Genomic DNA, 19,984 nt, shown 5'->3' on the forward strand with positions numbered 1-19,984 from the left:
AAAACTACCTAATTTTGGGTAGAGGAAAACCGAAACAGCTGGGAGTGGGAGAAGCTCTCTATGGTGTTATCTGCCAATGTTTGTAGGGAAATTCATGCTATGCCTTGAGCATGTGTTGTTAGTGAGGAGGATAAATTAATATGGGCAGCCTCACCTAATGGGGATTTTAGCTTAAATAGTGCTTATAGCCTAGCAAATGGGGAAGGTCTTCAGCTATTCAATGGCAAATGGATCTGAAAAATTTAGGTTTTGCCAAGAATTCAATCTTTTTTATGGATTTGCTACCATAACAGCTTAGCAACTCGGGAACAACTTGCTACAAGAGGTATCCAATTAAACACTTCTTGTCCAATATGCCATCACAACTCAGAAACCATTATTCATCTTCTAAGGGACTGTCATATGGCTTCTACTTGCTAGCAAAACCTAGGAATGGGAGACCTTGGTCCTGACTTTTACTCTTCAGACCTCTATGTTTGGTTGAAGGAAAAGTGCAAATTGACCAAACCTTCTAGTCAACTCCAAATTTCTTGGAACACTCTCTTCTCCTTTGGTGTTTGGACCTTGTGGAACCATCGCAACAGGGTGGTTTTTAAGAACACTCCCCTACGCCCCTCCACTCACAAGGAGGTCATTCAAAGAGCAGCTGAATTCGCTTTCTGTGCAAAAAATCAATCAGTCAAGAGTCCTAGAGTTGAAAGATTTATCCAGTGGGAAAGACTAGTCAGAGGTTGGTTCAAATTGAACACGGATGGTGCTTCTCTACCACCAGTTTTCTTGCTGAGCTTTGGGCTCTTAAGGACGGGTTACAAATGTGTCTACATATGCACATTAATGCCCTTGAAGTTGAATTGGATACTAAAGTAATTTCTGATTTGATGAACAATATTGGAAGCCCAAACACTACTAACTATGCTATTGTGGCTAATTGCAGGGCTTTGATATCCCAAATCCCTCAAGTTAAGGTGAAGCATTGCTTTCGAGAACGCAACCGCTGTGCTGACGGCCTTGCTAGATTAGTGTGCTCCTTATAAGCTAATATTATGTATTTCAATTATCCACCTCCCTCTATTCTAGATGCTTTTATTTCAGACTTGTATGGACTATCTCAGACCAGGCTTTGCCCTGCCTCTAATGTTATTTCTTCTTTTTAGTTGAATGCATTTTCTAGGTTACCAAAAAATAAATAAATAAATAAAAGCTCCAGTCTGTTTCACAAACTGGTTTCTCAAAAAAGAAACAAGAAAAAAGAAAAAAAGATACATAATAAAATAATACAATTTACTTTAATTGTATTAATTTAATTAATCTTATCTTTTACATTTTATGTTTTATTTTTACTTTTACTTTTTAGGTTGTCAATAGGTGAATCCAAGGGCTGGGATCTTGTCTCTATACCCATATTAACATAAATTTAATAAGTCAATTGGCATCTACTAATGTCTTGCACGGAGAAGGGTTTAAAACATTAAATCCCTCCTACCCAATTTTGGAATTATAAAAAAACAAAATAAAACCATCCATCTCATAAGTCATAGCAAATTATTGAGTCCAAATCTTCTGTCCCACTTTTCCTGCTCCACTCTATACTCCACCAATAAATACTTACCACGTGATACTATTAATTAATAACTGTAGGATTAATAAGTCAATAATGATAATATTTAATTAATTAGGTGAACACGTGGAGTATTAATAGTAATAATGATAATACTATTAATCCTACAGTTATTAATTAATAGTATCACGTGGTAAGTATTTATTGGTGGAGTATAGAGTGGAGCAGGAAAAGTGGGACAGAAGATTTGGACTCTTCTCTACCACCAGTTTTCTTGCTGAGCTTTGGGCTCTTAAGGACGGGTTACAAATGTGTCTACATATGCACATTAATGCCCTTGAAGTTGAATTGGATACTAAAGTAATTTCTGATTTGATGAACAATATTGGAAGCCCAAACACTACTAACTATGCTATTGTGGCTAATTGCAGGGCTTTGATTTCCCAAATCCCTCAAGTTAAGGTGAAGTATTGCTTTCGAGAACGCAACCGCTGTGCTGACGGCCTTGCTAGATTAGGGTGCTCCTTATAAGCTAATATTATGTATTTCAATTATCCACCTCCCTCTATTCTAGATGCTTTTATTTCAGACTTGTATGGACTATCTTAGACCAGGCTTTGTCCTGCCTCTAATGTTATTTCTTCTTTTTAGTTGAATGCATTTTCTAGGTTACCAAAAAAAATAAATAAATAAATAAAAGCTCCAGTCTGTTTCACAAACTGGTTTCTCAAAAAAGAAAAAAGAAAAAAGAAAAAAAGATACATAATAAAATAATACAATTTACTTTAATTGTATTAATTTAATTAATCTTATCTTTTACATTTTATGTTTTATTTTTACTTTTACTTTTTAGGCTGTCAATAGGTGAATCCAAGGGCTGGGATCTTGTCTCTATACCCATATTAACATAAATTTAATAAGTCAATTGGCATTTACTAATGTCTTGCACGGAGAAGGGTTTAAAACATTAAATCCCTCCTACCCAATTTTGGAATTATAAAAAAACAAAATAAAACCATCCATCTCATAAGTCATATCAAATTATTCACTTATGTTAGCCATATTAACATAAGTCTTACAACTCAATTAATATCTTCTAATATTTTCTACAGAAACATATTTAAAATTTTAAAACTCCTTACCCAATTTTTTTTTTTTTTAAAAAAAACAATCATCCCATTTCAAATTATTGTGTTGCTATTTTCTTATCGAAACATGACAATTGCATCTCACATAGGTAGACCGTTTTGTAGGAGTTATTGCTTTTCTATTTGAAACTGTTGATCTATATTTTGTGTATGCCCTATATACTCTATTCAATTCATCAACAAAAATTTTTGTATCACACCCCAACTATCCATATAGTAGATTGTGAGTGGTGGACAAAAAGTGGCAAGCTTATATAAAAGTGATAAACAACTCGTTACAATATGTCATGTAGGATAGTTATACCAAAAGTTGTGACTTAGTCCATGGTATACCAAAAGTTGCGACTTAGTCCGTGGTATTAGAATTTCTGATTATCAATGTCAGTGTAGAAAGGTCACACAAATGAATTAACATTTAAGATCACATAAAAAAATCTAATAGAGTTTAATTGAATGGGTAACCACTATTATATTTACTATTGGGTACATTTACCTTTAAGACATTTGTTAATTAACAATTTTAGGAAAGTTTGATATCACTTAAATGAGAAATGTAAAAAGTTTTCCAAAAAAGAAAAATTAGTTGTTTTTTTTTTTTTTAATTAAAAGTTTCTAAAAATATTATCTAAATTTATACTTTTAAGATATTCATTGACTTTTTCCTTTACTATTTACCCATTGACAATATTTGACTCCAAATCTATTTAGAGTTATTTTATATGATTATTTATGAATATTACTATTTTAACAAATTACATGACTCGTTGCAAAAAGTCATGTAAACAAAACTGCATGGTCTTTTTAGTCCTGCATGACGTGTGGTAATAGCAAAACTTTATGCTTTACCTACCTAGAGACGGACTCATTGAGCTTGACATGGAAGCCGCCTCAACTTATAATTTGGTTCTTCCAAGAGAAATTTCAAAGTCGATCGTTTAGGGCTATTTAAAAGGGGAAGTCTTAATAAAAAGGAAAATCACATATTGAATTTTCATTTTTAGTCTTTACGGAGTACAGTTTTCTCCTGAAATCTCGTCGCACATCTTCAAGTAATAATTTTGAAGATTCAGTATAGATTCTATATAAAGACAAAAGAGAGAAAAGAAGGGTTTTACGTTTTTTTTTTTTTTTTGGAAATAATAAAGCTAATTAATACTATGTTGCTAAATAAACTCAATTTGGAAAAAATCATTTTTTATTCCCCTTCCTCTCTCTCTTTCGAAACCAGTAAAAACATGGTGGAAGGAGAATTTCTGCCACCGCATTCTTCTTTCATTCTTCCTTTGTCTCCTCCTCCACCCACCAAAAAATATTGTAACACAATAAACACAAACACTACTAGCATGGAGAATGAAAGAAAAAAAAAGGTGGCAATGGTTGGCTTTTACAAACGTTCCCTTCCTTCTCCTCCTGCAATTGATTTTACTTCCTCCGAAGGCAAGGTCAGTTTCTCTGTTCATCCTCTTATTTTTGTTTTTATTCTTTCATTCAGTTGAAGAGTTCTGTTTTATTTTTATGTGAATTTTTGGTGCTTAACTTTTTATGTCAGTTGGTTTTAGAATTTAGAGCATATGATTTTTTTTTTTTTTTTTTTTAAATTTACTTTCATGTGTATGGGAGCTGTTTTTTTACTAACCCTAACTCGAACCTTTTTCCCAAGTGATGTACAAACTGTTGTTTGCTGCTGTTTCTAATGCGATGCTTAAAAAAAAATTGTAAATAAACAAATAAGCAAATAGGAAAAGGTTGTGGCAAAGCTGGCATTTGCTGTTTGATGTTAAATTTAGCAATATACTTTATTTTTTTAATGCTGGTTGGAGAAACTTTCAATGTATAGAGTAAGAATTAGTCTAATTTTATAGGTTTAATCAAATTTCTCTTTGAATAATGTCGAGAAGATCAATTACTATAAGCATAAATTATACTTTCAGTTCAAGTTTTGACTTTAGTCCTGCATACGTAAGGAAATAACTAGAAACTTTTAGAACAAATGGTCAAATATGAGTACTTAATGTAAACACACAAGGGAAAATTTTTGGAGAAACTAGCTGTCTAAAAAAGAAAATATTAAATCTTTTTAAAAGAAAAAACCAGAAAAATGAAAATCACATAGCTGGTTAACCTTTCCGATTCTTTTAAAACTAGGAACCTCTTTATGTAAAAAATGCATAAAACCACTCTAACCGCGGTCAAATCATACCGTTCTAAAAACTGTGGCCGGTTTTAGACATTCGCATAGTTCCATTTTTTTACTATATTTCGCCAAAAAACAAATCTTAGTGGGATTTTTAAAAAAATAACTACAAAACCCAAACAATATTATTAGTTAGACAACGTTTCAAACATATTGCATTTTTAACAATTCGACTTCAGAGGAGTCGATTTTACTGTTCATATGCCTATTTTTTGCGATTTTTTTTACACAGAAATCGACTTCAACGAAGTCGCTTTCTCTACAAAGAAATCGACTTCAGTGAAGTCGTTTTCTATACACAGAAAACGACTTCACTGAAGTCGATTTCTTTGGATATGCCCAGCCCAAAAACTTACACGATTTTTTCGTGTTCTTCCTTTCCTGCGCCTGGGTTTCTCCACTTCCAAGCCCCAAAAACCCATGAAGAACGAAGCTTTTTGTGTGATGAAGACCGAAGAACCCAGGCGCCGTCGGTCACGAACGAAGAACGAAGAACCCAGGCGAATGATTTTTGTGTGATGAAGAACGAAGTCTGACCGAAGTCCTCGTCGATCACGAACGAAGAACGAAGAACGAAGAACCCAGGCGAATGAAGAACGAACCCAGGCGAATGAAGAACGAAGAACTAACGAACCCAGGCGCCTGGGTTTCTTGCCGACGAACGCCGATTCTGACCGACGAACCCAGCAACACCGTCGTTCTTCATTCGCCTGGGTTCGTTCTTCTTCGCCTGGGTTCTTCGTTCGTGACCGATGGGGACTTCGGTCAGACTTCGTTCTTCATCACACAAAAATCATTCGCCTGGGTTCTTCGTTCTTCGTTCGTGACCGACGGCGCCTGGGTTCTTCGGTCTTCATCACACAAAAAGCTTCGTTCTTCATGAGTTTTTGGGGCTTGGAAGTGGAGAAACCCAGGCGCAGGAAAGAGAACACGAAAAAATCGTGTAAGTTTTTGGGCTGGGCATATCAAAGAAATCGACTTCAGTGAAGTCGTTTTCTGTGTATAGAAAACGACTTCACTGAAGTCGATTTCTTTGTAGAGAAAGCGACTTCGCTGAAGTCGATTTCTGTGTAAAAAAAATCGCAAAAAATAGGCATATGAACAGTAAAATCGACTCCTCTGAAGTCGAATTGTTAAAAATACAATATGTTTGAAACGTTGTCTAACTAATAATATTGTTTGGGTTTTGTAGTTATTTTTTTAAAAATCCCCAATCTTAGTCTATAAAGAATTCGAATATAAAAATTAAAAAATTAAAAAACAAACTGCGAGAGAGAAAAAGAAAACAGAGAGCCAAGTTGGTGAGGTTGCTAACATCACTATTAATTTTCTGGTAGTATATCTTTCCAATTATCCCCACCTCCTAATTTCTTCTTCTCCTTCTCGGCAACACTTCGCCCAGCAGGCAGCAGCTAAAAACTATCTCCTCGTATTGTCTCTTGTTTCTTGTTTTTGAGCAGTGCACTAATAACAAGTGTATAGCTGTGTTTTTGTTTTTATTAAGTGCGCCCACTGTATTGCCTGACAAAACCACTACCACATACCTCGTAAAGCTCAATAGACTAGTAGTGAGAAAGATACATCTTTTATCTAATTAGACTATTTTAGTTAATTTTTTTATTTGTACTAATTAAAAATATTTATTTATATTTTAAATAATTAATAAATTAATTATAATATCATTAAAGTTTGATTTTGGTTTGACTTTAAAAATTTTGAACTTCTCCTATTTACAATTCATTAGATGATCTATGTGTGAAAATCATGCTTTTTTTTATTATTGAAATTGCTGCAATGCCTTGTGGTGTTGACTCCTTGTGCCATTTCTATTGGCCACTAAAGCGTTACAATCATCTAGTAGTGGGAACGTATTTTATGTTATGTTATACCCCAAAGTTGAGGACTGCATGCATGTACTAAATGTTTTTTTTTTTTTTCTAAGAAAACATTTCACGGTAAGTTATATTGTAGGAGTATTAACTAGTTGGCAATTTGTGTAATGCACGAGAAAATTTAACATAATATAATTTTTCGTATTTTTTTAAAAATGTTAAATCTAGTAGTTATAGTAGTTTTTAGTAAGTATTTATTGTGATCATATTTATATACGGAATTATATATTATAAGTAAGATGTTTATTATGTTAGCACCCAAAGGCAAGCCAAGGACCAGAGGAAACGTCTGCTTGATGCTAATGGTGAGTGTTTGCATAGCTGATGCTCGCCTCTTCCTCTCCTCGTCTATTTGCTGGTAGCAAGAATTGGTTATCTCCTCCAGCCTGAAAGTGGCTCGAACAGCCTAAAAAAAAAAAAAAAATTAGGAATGCAATAAACAAAATTGTGTGTGTGACATTTATAGTTAAAGAAACAAAGTAAGGAGGGTATCATACCATGCCCAAATATCTTTTAGTATTCAGAAAAACCTCGTTCCTCTTTATGCCTCTCAGCTCGGTCATGTCCTTGGGAAGTAGGAGAGTTTCCTTTAAGGCCGAGGCCACTTGGCACCCAATTCCGCCGTTCAAGTCCCTAATCAAGGCATCTTCCCTCAAGGACTCACCATTGAGCATGGGTGTAGGGAGCCAAGCCTCGGGGTCCGAGGACTGAGTGGTTGTCCTTTCTACGACTCGTTGAGGCCCATGGCTAACCTTTTGCTGCTTTGCAACTCGTTGAGCTTCGTCTTCCCGAGTTGGACGAGATCTCCTAGTCTCTATCACTTCCTTATCTTTCGGCTCTCTCCTCCTCTTCGGATCATTAGGTTCGACCACAGTTGGTTGGAGTGACTAAGGAGGGTGAAGAGGGGATCTGGGAGGAGGGGGAAGGGGGAATTTGGATTCAGTTGACTTCCCCGGTGCACCCTTTCCAGGCTAGCCTTCGATCAAGTCCATCAAACTCCTCTGCCTCTTTCTCTGGATACCCATTTCATCATAAATCACCTCGAGAGATAGGGGTTGATTGAATACTTCAAATTCGTCTGCAGAATCCAACAACTCTACAACTCCCTCTAAAGTCTGTTCTTCTTCTTCTTCTTCTTCTTCTTCTTCTTTTTCTCCTTCCTCCTTCCCTTCCTAAGGAATGGAGCGCGATGACGAAGCTCCTACAGAAGGAGTAGTAACAAATAACGGCTGAGTAAAAGAGGTACCTTCAGGAATCGGAACGCCCTCAGGAACAATAAATCCATCAAAAGCTACACTAATATGGTGAAGCCGAGGATCTTTGGCCTTTATCACGCACTTGGGAGCTTGAAATGCTTTGCAAATAGGTTTATACTTAAGGATTATGTGTGCTGCCCTCAGTTGGCCGTCAAATGGGTTCACATACACCTCGGATCGCAAGATTCTATCTAAACTCTCCCTGTTGACTAGGCTAAATTGAGGTCTGGTAGCGTGCTTGTCTGCAAAATCATTAAAACAGGAGGAAAATTTTGTCAGAAATAGAGATAACGTGAATTAAAGAATACAATCCAAACTATATAGGCTTATAGCCAGAAACCCCTCCTGGTTTTCCCTCTCTAGTCGGACAGGGTAAACCATCATGCCACTCCCCTGAAAAGATTAAAAAGTCATCTTTTAATCCCTTATTCGATGTAGGGAGGCATTGGATTAACCTTACTTCATGATTCTTAGACTTAAGATAGTAACCCTGATCCTTTAGATGATTAAGATTGTACATCCAGTTCATATCGTGATGGGTCAGACCTAAGTTCATCCTCTCATTTAGGGCTTCTATACTCCCTAGCACCCTGAACATATTTGGGGCACATTGTGTGGGAGATAACCTAAAGAATCTAAGATAACTTCTAGTGAGATTACCCATAGGAATAGTCATCCCTCCCTTTATAAAAGCGATCATAGGGATGACCACTTCTCCCGTTTTTCTATCGTTTACCCACGTTTCTGGGGAAGCATATCTCATGCCCACTGTTGGGGGAATCCTATACTTAGCTTTAAATATCTTTATATCCTCTTCGGACTCAACTAAACTCTTGAACCTACCCATTTTCTAAAAGTCGTGAAGAAAAATTAGTAAAAAGGATTGAAGGCTAAGAAGGGTTAAGGAAACTTATAGGTTTAGAAAATGAGGTCCTCGGACAGACTCAGTATTTATGAGAGTGTGGAGAAGTGAGAAAGAGAGACAGGTTCAGTGAATGCACGCTAGTGTGATTTTTGTAACTGAAAAGATAGTTGATTTGAAAAGCTCTTTATAGTGGTGCAGAAATTGTAAGCGGGAAAAGTCCTGCTCATAAATACTGAAGATCCTCCACTGTTAGATTTATATCTTGCTGATAAACGTGGGGGACAAAATAGCTGTTATCATTTAATAATGGCGTGCTCTTGACGCTGAAGCGTCAAGAGCATGCCTTGGGTAGGTAGAAAGGTGTTCTGAAGATTGGGAGAGTCCATGAAAGGGGTGAGGGCAAGATATTAAAATCTCCCTTTTTCTGAGGTGACAAAAAGTGAGATTTTGAAGGGTTCTTGTGGGGCCGGTTATCCAAAAAGATGATGTGGAAATCTTAGAAAATGGGCTTGTGGCCTAACAGCCCAGTCCGAGGACATTCGCTTGGCCGAGGATGGTTAAAGAAAGATATTGTGGGAGTAGTATAAGAAAAAGGGATGGAAGTCATATATAGTGGCTCAAAACGCTTCCGAGGATAAGATCCACCTCGGATACCATAGTTCGAGGTGGATGTAATTATCTCACTATTCAAGGTACTTCGCAAAGTTGTATTAGAACTGGAAAGTGAATATAGAACAAAGGAGGAACTGGGAGAGATAACAAATATCTTCTAAAGTTGCTACCTCCACATTAAATGCTTCTCAACTAACTTTCTGGCTGCATTAATGTGGAGGTGATACCTGAACAGTAACCAAGCAGCCTTATGGCTGCTGAGTAAAGGTTCCGGGAGGTGCTGGATGGGACAGAAAGGAGTTCCCAGAATAGAATCTACACGTGTACGGTGAGAATGGGGTGAGGAACGTGGTATATAACTTGAAAATGGATGACATTAAGGAGGGGGGAGAGAAAAAAGGAGAAAGAAATATAGAACCCAAAAAGATATCCCCTAAGACCTAGCCAAGGAGAGTTTTGATTATTGGATGTGTTTGAAGCATCCTTTGCTGCACAATGATCATGACCTTTTCTTTCGAATGGGACTAGTTCTTTTACCCACTCTCTAAAAATTTATTGTTTGGGCTTGTTGGGTTAGAAACCCATTCCTATTCTGGGTCTGATCCAATTTGAGTCTCTACAATAATAAATGACATTTAATTATAATAAATATAATATAATTTAGCAAAATATCCTTAAATTTATGTCTTAATTAAATAGATTTTTTTGGTTGCCTAATTGAATTTTTGTTTTTGATTATAACATGAATTCGACTTTCACTTATATAGAAACTTTCTTTCTAATCATTAATTGGTTTTCTTTGTGCATGCCATTAGCATCATTTCGAAATCATTTTTAATGAAATTAAAGTTTAAAAATAAATTCTCATCTTTATTGCTTTGACTAAAATAAGAAAGAAGCTTAACATTAGTAATGTTATTAACATTTTGGCTTAAAATACATTTGACCAAAGAGAACTTAAATGATTTCTTATCAAACTAGAGGGTGCGTGTTTTGTATTTTTACCAGAATTTAACTTGAGTTTTATTTTTACTCAATGTCCCCTTGATATTTTAAAAACAAATTACAAAATTCGGAAAATGTATTTAAAGTACTAATGTATCTTTTTTGTGTTTTTAATATTCAATTTGTTTTACCATATATAATTCATTAACTATAATAGCAATTAAAGCATATATTTCAATAAATATGTAATAAATACATTAAAAATTATCTTTCTTTAGGGTACGTTTGGTACACTGAATGTAGATTACATTAGGAATAGTAATCTTTATTACTGGGAATAGAAGACATTGTAATGGAATAACTATTACTATTCATAAATTTGGTTGTTACATATGGAAAACTTGTAAAAGATGATGTATAAGGAAACTTTATATTTTTGGAAATTTATTAATTTTAAAACCTATTATATATACTAAGGAATAGCTATTACATCCATTTTAAAGAGGAACAGCTATTCTTCAATTTAAAGAATAGTTATTCCAATGTAATAATTAATCTATGTAATAAACATGCAACCAAATGACCGAATTGATATTACACATGAATAACTATTTCATTACAGGGGCTATTACAGCGTACTAAACGTACCCTTAATATTTTCATTTTTTATTTTGAATTTTTGAAGGGCATTTACTATTTAGAGTTTTTTTTTTTTTTTTTTGACCAAAGAGAACTTAAATGATTTCTTATCAAACTAGAGGGTGCGTGTTTTGTATTTTTACCAGAATTTAACTTGAGTTTTATTTTTACTCAATGTCCCCTTGATATTTTAAAAACAAATTACAAAATTCGGAAAATGTATTTAAAGTACTAATGTATCTTTTTTGTGTTTTTAATATTCAATTTGTTTTACCATATATAATTCATTAACTATAATAGCAATTAAAGCATATATTTCAATAAATATGTAATAAATACATTAAAAATTATCTTTCTTTAATATTTTCCTTTTTTATTTTGAATTTTTGAAGGGTATTTACTATTTAGAGTTTTTTTTTTTTTTTGGACCAATTACTATTTAAAGATTTAGGGATTGCCAAATGCATAAATTTTTGTCTTCATTTATTGGAAGAAAAATTAGTCTAGAATTATATAAAACTAAATCATGAAATTTTCTTATATATATACGAAAAAAAAGAATACATATTGCTTGAACCCCAGCTTGTTTTCAGTTGATCACAACTCTTTTTTTTTGGGGTTGATTTCTGTTTTTGATATACCAAACAGTATAATATAAAGTAAAATTAATGTTTGGTATGTCAAAAAACAGAAAAAAGAAAAGAAAAAGAAAAAGAAAGGAATTTAAAAAAAAAAAAAATTCCTCCCCACCCCTTTCCGAGAGAGAAAGAGAGAAGAAAAATAAATATAAGAAGAAAGAAAGAAAGAAAATAGTCTACCAAAAAAAAAAGGTTAAAAACAAAAATTGAAGATTCAAGAAGGGATTTCAAAATAAAAATTTCTTTAAATAGTGATGAAATGATGAAATCTATTCCACTTATTTTACAATGAAATATTTTCCAAAGTCCGTGATAGAGTTACCATAAAAACTCTAGAGAAATCTTAATAAATTTATTTGCCTCTGGTGCAAAATATTTAAACCATTTTTTCAAAAATTACCTAAACCTACCCAATTCTTTCCAAGGATAGATAATCTCCACTAGGACCACTATAAATATTGCCAATGGGGCTCCCACGCCATATACCAAAGCAAACCCAAGAGAAATCATAGTTTCCTATCATCCACACAAACATAGAAGATATGAAGCTTGCATCTTCCAAGATGGTTTCCATGATCATGATCCTCTTGGTCATTGCATCTTGTTAGTTCCTTTCCTTCTCATGGATTCAAAGGTACAATATATATTTTTTTTACATATCACATGAAAGTAGCTAATGAAAATTATGAAATGGTTTTGAATGCAGGTCTGCCATTGTCAAAGGAGCAACCTGTGGGCTGTAGAACTGATGTCGACTGTATTCAGTTATGTGCCCCCCCTGACGTTGGCGTTTGTAGCATTGAAGGTGAATGCGAATGTGTGCCAGGCCCAACAAAGTCCACAACTGTAGTCCAAGATGCAAATTCTAGAATAGCATAGTGGGGTTGATGTTTTTGTGGGTTTAATTCTCACTTCATGTTGTGACTTGTGAGGTGTGGTCAATTATGAATAAAATGATTTAATCGAATAATGAGTTATTCAGAATTTTTTAAATTTTACTACACCATATCATACATGGTTCATTGCTTAGCGTGGTGAAACATTAATTTCAAACATGAAACTAAGTTTTCCATGACTTTTTTCTTCAAGGTATGGGAAATCTAGCCATATTTTGAAGCTTCTTGTGAAATCTAGCCATATTGACTAATCATAAAGTGTTTGGTGACTAGTTTATCAAGTTCACTAAAGAAAAGGCTCAATAGAAGGATTGATGTGGAATTTTTCTAAAGTTTGAGAATTTTAAATTTTAAATTAAAAGTCATGTTAACAGGTGCCCTTAGATCAATTGTTAATAGGGTGCAGCTTGTATCCAATGAGAGTTATCACTGGACACGTTAAATTGCGGACACGTGTCCACTCTTGGACACGTGTCCGAATCATGACGTGTCCAGTGATAACTTTCACTGGACACAAGTCCTTCCCTTGTTAATAAACCATATTAAGAGCCGTATGCCCGTACGATATGGAAAATATAAAAAACTGTCAACAAAATTAATTGTTTTATCATTTTTCCATAAAATAATTCTAAAAAAAATTATTTTAGAGCATTCTTTAATGTTTTCCTTAAGGCCTCACTTTGGGGGAAGGAATAGAATGGAATGGAAATGTATGAAAATAATCATTTTAGAATATTCTTTCATTCCCTTGTTTTGAAGTTTTAATGGAGGGAATGGAAAGTTCATTCCTTTGTTTGGGAGTTTAAGTGGGAGGGAATAAAATGGGTAAGAAGGAACACTCATTCCTCTCTATTCTCTTAAAACCTCAAATTTTCATTCCCTTGAAATTAGGAGGAATAGAAGAGAATGAAATTAAATTTAATGATTTTTTTACTAAAACTCCAAAAATACCCCTATATATTTAACTCTTTATTTTAAAATAGGGGTCTAATAGTAATATTATCATAAAATGATTTCATTTAATTCCTTCCATACTACTCCCAAACAAGATTACTTATATTCCATTCATTTTCATTTACTTCCATTCCTTTATTTTAAAACATTCGTTCAAGGTTACTTAATTTCATTTCATTCTATTCTTTTTTATTCCCTTATGACCATTCCATTCCATTCCATTTCCTTATGAACTCCAAAGCGAAGCCTAAATTACAAATTTAAAAGAACAAAGAGATTAGTTTGATTTTGGGCCAAATTTTAGTGAATGTTTTTAAAACTCTGTTAAATTCCGTTTGACAACATTCCTGAGCAATTGACCAATAGTGGAAGTTGAGACTTTTATATGGGCTTTGTAATCCTAGTGGTATATTTCTCTGTCTTGCGCTGTCATGTTAGCAAAGTGCAATTAATTTTCTTCTCCTCGTACTAATATGGATTTTCATGACTTTTATAGCAATTGATTAATTTCTTAGATGTTTGTGGTCACCGGTGGCACAGATATTGAGTGATTACTAAGGGTGAATATGGTAAAACCCGTTATAGTTGAGCTATTTGAAAAAAAAAATTGTGGTTTTAATAATTGTAGAATGAAATGAGTTTTTTGAAAAAAACTAAGAGCGTTTGGTAAATTCTCAAAACTGCTGTTTGAAGAATAAATTACCAAAAATGACAATGCATATATATAAAACTAATATAAGAGAATTATTTTTATATTTGTGATTTTATATGTAAGTATGAATACATTAAGGATAACATATCAAATTTCCAACGGTCATAATTAAAGTTTTTATTGAGTTTTCAAGAGTACACCTCCCACCTGCCATTTAGAAAACATGCTTAAGTCTTCTCTCCTCTCCCTGTGTGTTTGTGTGTTAAAAATACTTAGTATTCTAAAAAAAAAAACTTTGTCATTTGCATCAGTTCGTTCAAAATTTTTTGTCTATTTTAATATAAGAACTTTCTTTTTTTCATACTAATTTTTCAAAACACTTCACACCATATTATCCATTTTAAATTATATTTCATTAAGAGTAAGACTTAAGTACAATACTTAGGTGTTGTTTCTTAGGTTTCCTTTTTAAGATTCTGTCATGTGGATTTTTTCTCATGAGAATAAAATGTATTTTTTAGTTAAATAGTTATATGGCTAAATCCTAAAAGAGAAACTTAAGAAACAATATCTAAGCTACTGTACATATGTTTTATCATTTCATTAAAGAGTAATGCTACGGTCACAAACTATTTTACAACATTTTTACAAATTATTAATTTGGCAAATTATTATTAATTCTAGTATGGGTTCACTGCTAACCTTATATTTATATTTACCAATAATTATTTGAAAATTGCTAAAGCCACATCAGTAGTTTGTAAAAATGTTATAAAATAGTTTATATCTGTAGCATTACTCTTTCATTAAGATATCAATTTCTCTTGATTTTTTTAATTATTTTTCTTTCTTCACACCCAACAACTATCATCCACCTTCTTCCTTCATACTCATGATACATAATAAAATTTTTTGTAGGTACATGACGATTACAAAGTTGAAATTTTTGCTCTCACATTGTGGCTCTTATGGAACAGATGAAATCTGCTACATTTGGGCAAACCGATTCAACCACCGCATATGTTAACTTCTTTGGCTAGTGGCATGCTTCAAGACTTCATCAATCCATAAGACCCAGTCCCTGTGCCTACTGTGACTTCCTTAACAAATCGATAATGTTCTCCAGATCCCCAGTACTACAAACAAAATCTGTTGAGTCTGGGCTAACCGGTTCAACCACCGCAGATGTTAACTTCTTCGGCCGGTGGCATGCTTCAAGACTTCATCAATGCACAAGACTTGGTCCCTGTGCCTACTGTGACTTCCTTAACAAACCGATAGTGTCCTTCAGATCCCCAGTACTACAAAGCAAACTTTGATGGTACTGTTTTCAAGTATAGCAACATTGTTGATCTGGGAGTAGTTATTTGAGATAGTCGTGGTGAAATCATGGGAGCTATGTTAGTCCATGCCCCTCTCCCTCAATTTGTGACAAAAGTGGAGGCCCTTGCTTGTCGTCATGCTATCTCTTTCGCCGTCGACCTTGGTCTTCATAAGATGATCTTTGAAGGTGACTCGACAATAGTGATCCAGGCAATCAATGGCGGATTGTCAAGCCCTTCGTTGTATGAACATATTGTGGACGACATCCTCCATCTAGCTTCGCAATTGCGATATTATAAATTTTGTCACATGAATCGAAATTGTAATAGGTTGTCGATGCTTTGGCTAAGAAATCTTGGGTTGGGTTAGAACTTAAGGTTTAGGTTAAAGACTTACCTGGGGACATTATCCCTATTGCCATCCGGGTTTCTTATTAATCTGGAAAAGCAACTTCAAATGGACCTTTCGAACATTCTTAACCAAGAAGAGGAACAGTGGGCTCTTAAATCCCATATTAACTGGATGATTCAAGGGGACCGGAATATGTCCTTCTATCATGTGTCTACACTCATTAGAAGGAAACGTAACAAGATCCTCAACCTCAAAAATTCTCAAGGAGAATGGATTAATGATCTCCCTGCTATCATGGAGTTTGTCAGGAACAACTTCTTAAATCTCTTTACCATTGAATTTACCTCTTCCCCTTTAGCTACTACATCTAATGATTTCGTCTATCCTCGACTTTTGGACAATGATTTCAGCTCATCAATCTTCCCATAAGGGATGAAGAAATTAAGCATGCTTTATGGTAATTGAAGGCCTTTAAATCCCCTAAACCTGATGGCTTGCACACTGGGTTTTATCAAAGATTCTGGTTAGTGGTTGGCAGATTGATGTCAAAAGAAATTAAAAATATTTTTAGGGACAAAAAAAAAAAATTCCCTTGACTCTTAACCAAACCCATATTGCCCTAATCCCTAAGATAAAAGGGCCAGAATCCATTGGGAGCTTCAGACCTATCAGCCTATGCAACACGGTATACAAGATCATTGTGTCCAAAATTAGACCTCTATTGGACAAGTTGGTCTCACCATTCCAATCAACCTTTGTGTCAGGTAGGAAGGGAGTGGCAATGTTGTCATTGCCTAAGAAATTATTCACACTATCCGCAGGAAGAAAGGTAAAGTCAGGTACATGGTTATTAAAATTGACCTAGAGAAAGCCTACGATAAACAGGAATGGTCCTTCATTCGTGAGGTTCTTAATGCAGTAAACTTTCCCCCCGATCTCATTCAACTTATAATGAGTTATATATCTTCTGCCACAACTTCAATTTTGTTTAATAGTGGTGCTCTAGATCCCTTCCTCCCCTCTAGGGGTATTCGCCAAGGAGGCCCTTTCTCTCCATACTTATTTATTATGTGCATGGAAGTTTTAGGCAAAATCATAGAAGATAAGTGCTCCAACAAACTTCGGTGTCCAGTTAAAGCTTCTGTTAGTGGTTCGGCCTTCTCTCATCTGTTCTTTGTTGATGTCCTTCTACTTTTTGCGAAGGTGGACACAAAATTGTTTAGCTGTAAGGGAAGCCCTTGATGAATTTTGTATGATCTTGGGGCAAAAGATTAACCCATCCAAGTCCAAGGTGTTTTTCTCTCCTAACAACAATGAAGATCTTAGATCAAAGCATTGTGAGATTCTTGGATTCCATTCTACCACCAATCTGGGGTCCTATTTGGGTTTTCCCATAAGGCATGCAGGGCCATCTAATCAAGATCTTAATATTGTGTTGGAGAAAGTTAGGCGAAAACTAGCTGGTTGGAAGGCCAATCTTTTGTCCTTTTCTGGTGAGAGTTCTTATTCAATGCACCACTAGTGCCATTCCCTCCTATGTGATGCAAACCACATATCTTCCAAATAGAATTTTAGACAACTTGGACAGAGTAAATAGGAGCTTTCTTTAGGGATCTAGCGATACTAAAAGGAAAATGCATTGGGTGGGATGGGGGAAAATTACCCAACCAATAGCTAAAGGTGGTCTAGGTCTCCAATCTGCCAAAGGAAGGAATATTGCATATCTCTCCAAGTTGAACTGGAGATTACACTCTGAAAAGGATGCGTCGTGGGCTCAAGTGATGAGGAAGAAGTATCTAAACTCAAGAAGAATCTCGTCTAGCAATGAAAACTCCCTTCCAAGCTCTCGAACTTGGAAAGCTATGAAGAAGGGTATGGACACTTCAAAAAGGAACAAGATGGAGTTTAGGCAGAGACAGCAATCTAAGTGTGTGGCATGACGGCTAGTCATCTTATGGCCTCCTGAGATCTTTGATGCATGGTCTTCTTACCAGGGAAGAAGATGAGCTTAACAATTTTAGTAAAAGGTGGCACAACACAAACAAATGGCAATTATCTAATTCAAACATAAATATCAACAAATACACTTAGAACACACACACACACACACACACACAAAATAGAGCATCTTACCCCCATCATCAATCATCCAAATTTCCATACACATCTCATCATTTCACATAATAAAAACTACCTAATTTTGGGTAGAGGAAAACCGAAACAGTTGGGAGTGGGAGAAGCTCTCTATGGTGTTATCTGCCAATGTTTGTAGGGAAATTCATGCTATGCCTTGAGCGTGTGTTGTTAATGAGGAGGATAAATTAATATGGGCAGCCTCACCTAATGGGTATTTTAGCTTAAATAGTGCTTATAGCCTAGCAAATGGGGAAGGTCTTCAGCTATTCAATGGCAAATGGATCTGAAAAATTTAGGTTTGGCCAAGAATTCAATCTTTTTTATGGATTTGCTACCATAACAGCTTAGCAACTCGGGAACGACTTGCTACAAGAGGTATCCAATTAAACGCTTCTTGTCCAATATGCCATCACAACTCAGAAACCATTATTCATCTTCTAAGGGACTGTCATATGGCTTCTACTTGCTAGCAGAACCTAGGAATGGGAGACCTTGGTCCTGACTTTTACTCTTCAGACCTCTATGTTTGGTTGAAGGAAAAGTGCAAATTGACCAAACCTTCTAGTCACCTCCAAATTTCTTGGAACACTCTCTTCTCCTTTGGTGTTTGGACCTTGTGGAACCATCGCAACAGGGTAGTTTTTAAGAACACTCCCCTACGCCCCTCCACTCACAAGGAGGTCATTCAAAGAGCAGCTGAATTTGCTTTCTATGCAAAAAAATCAATCAGTCAAGAGTCCTAGAGTTGAAAGATTTATCCGATGGGAAAGACTAGTTAGAGGTTGGTTCAAATTGAACACGGATGGTGCTTCTCTACCACCAGTTTTCTTGCTGAGCTTTGGGCTCTTAAGGACGGGTTACAAATGTGTCTACATATGCACATTAATGCCCTTGAAGTTGAATTGGATACTAAAGTAATTTCTGATTTGATGAACAATATTGGAAGCCCAAACACTACTAACTATGCTATTGTGGCTAATTGCAGGGCTTTGATTTCCCAAATCCCTCAAGTTAAGGTGAAGTATTGCTTTTGAGAATGCAACCGCTGTGCTGACGGCCTTGCTAGATTAGGGTGCTCCTTATAAGCTAATATTATGTATTTCAATTATCCACCTCCCTCTATTCTAGATGCTTTTATTTCAGACTTGTATGGACTATCTCAGACCAGGCTTTGTCCTGCCTCTAATATTATTTCTTCTTTTTAGTTGAATGCATTTTCTAGGTTACCAAAAAAAAATAAATAAATAAATAAAAGCTCCAGTCTGTTTCACAAACTGGTTTCTCAAAAAAGAAAAAAGAAAAAAGAAAAAAAGATACATAATAAAATAATACAATTTACTTTAATTGTATTAATTTAATTAATCTTATCTTTTACATTTTATGTTTTATTTTTACTTTTACTTTTTAGGCTGTCAATAGGTGAATCCAAGGGCTGGGATCTTGTCTCTATACCCATATTAACATAAATTTAATAAGTCAATTGGCATCTACTAATGTCTTGCACGGAGAAGGGTTTAAAACATTAAATCCCTCCTACCCAATTTTGGAATTATAAAAAAACAAAATAAAACCATCCATCTCATAAGTCATATCAAATTATTCACTTATGTTAGCCATATTAACGTAAGTCTTACAACTCAATTAATATCTTCTAATGTTTTCTACAGAAATAGATTTAAAATTTTAAAACTCCTTACCCAAATTTTTTTTAAAAAAAAAAAAACAATCATCCCATTTCAAATTGTTGTGTTGCTATTTTCTTATCGAAACATGACAATTGCATCTCACATAGGTAAACCGTTTTGTAGGAGCTATTGCTTTTCTATTTGAAACTGTTGATCTATATTTTGTGTATGCCCTATATACTCTATTCAATTCATCAACAAAAATTTTTGTATCACAAACTAAACCCCAACTATCCATAT

General features: G+C 34.7%; 1 protein-coding gene across 1 annotated transcript; it reads left to right on the plus strand.

Moving 5' to 3' along the window:
* Positions 1-432: 432 nt before the first annotated feature.
* LOC136062817 (uncharacterized) lies at positions 433-2,089 on the plus strand. The gene is made up of 2 exons (XM_065762386.1): positions 433-730; positions 1,743-2,089. Exons 1-2 carry the CDS (start codon positions 433-435, stop codon positions 2,087-2,089), a joined length of 645 nt encoding a protein of 214 aa, XP_065618458.1.
* Positions 2,090-19,984: the final 17,895 nt, after the last annotated feature.

The sequence above is a fragment of the Quercus suber genome, unplaced genomic scaffold, assembly GCF_002906115.3.
Source record: "Quercus suber isolate HL8 unplaced genomic scaffold, Cork oak 2.0 scaffold_19, whole genome shotgun sequence".
Classification (NCBI taxonomy): domain Eukaryota; kingdom Viridiplantae; phylum Streptophyta; class Magnoliopsida; order Fagales; family Fagaceae; genus Quercus; species Quercus suber.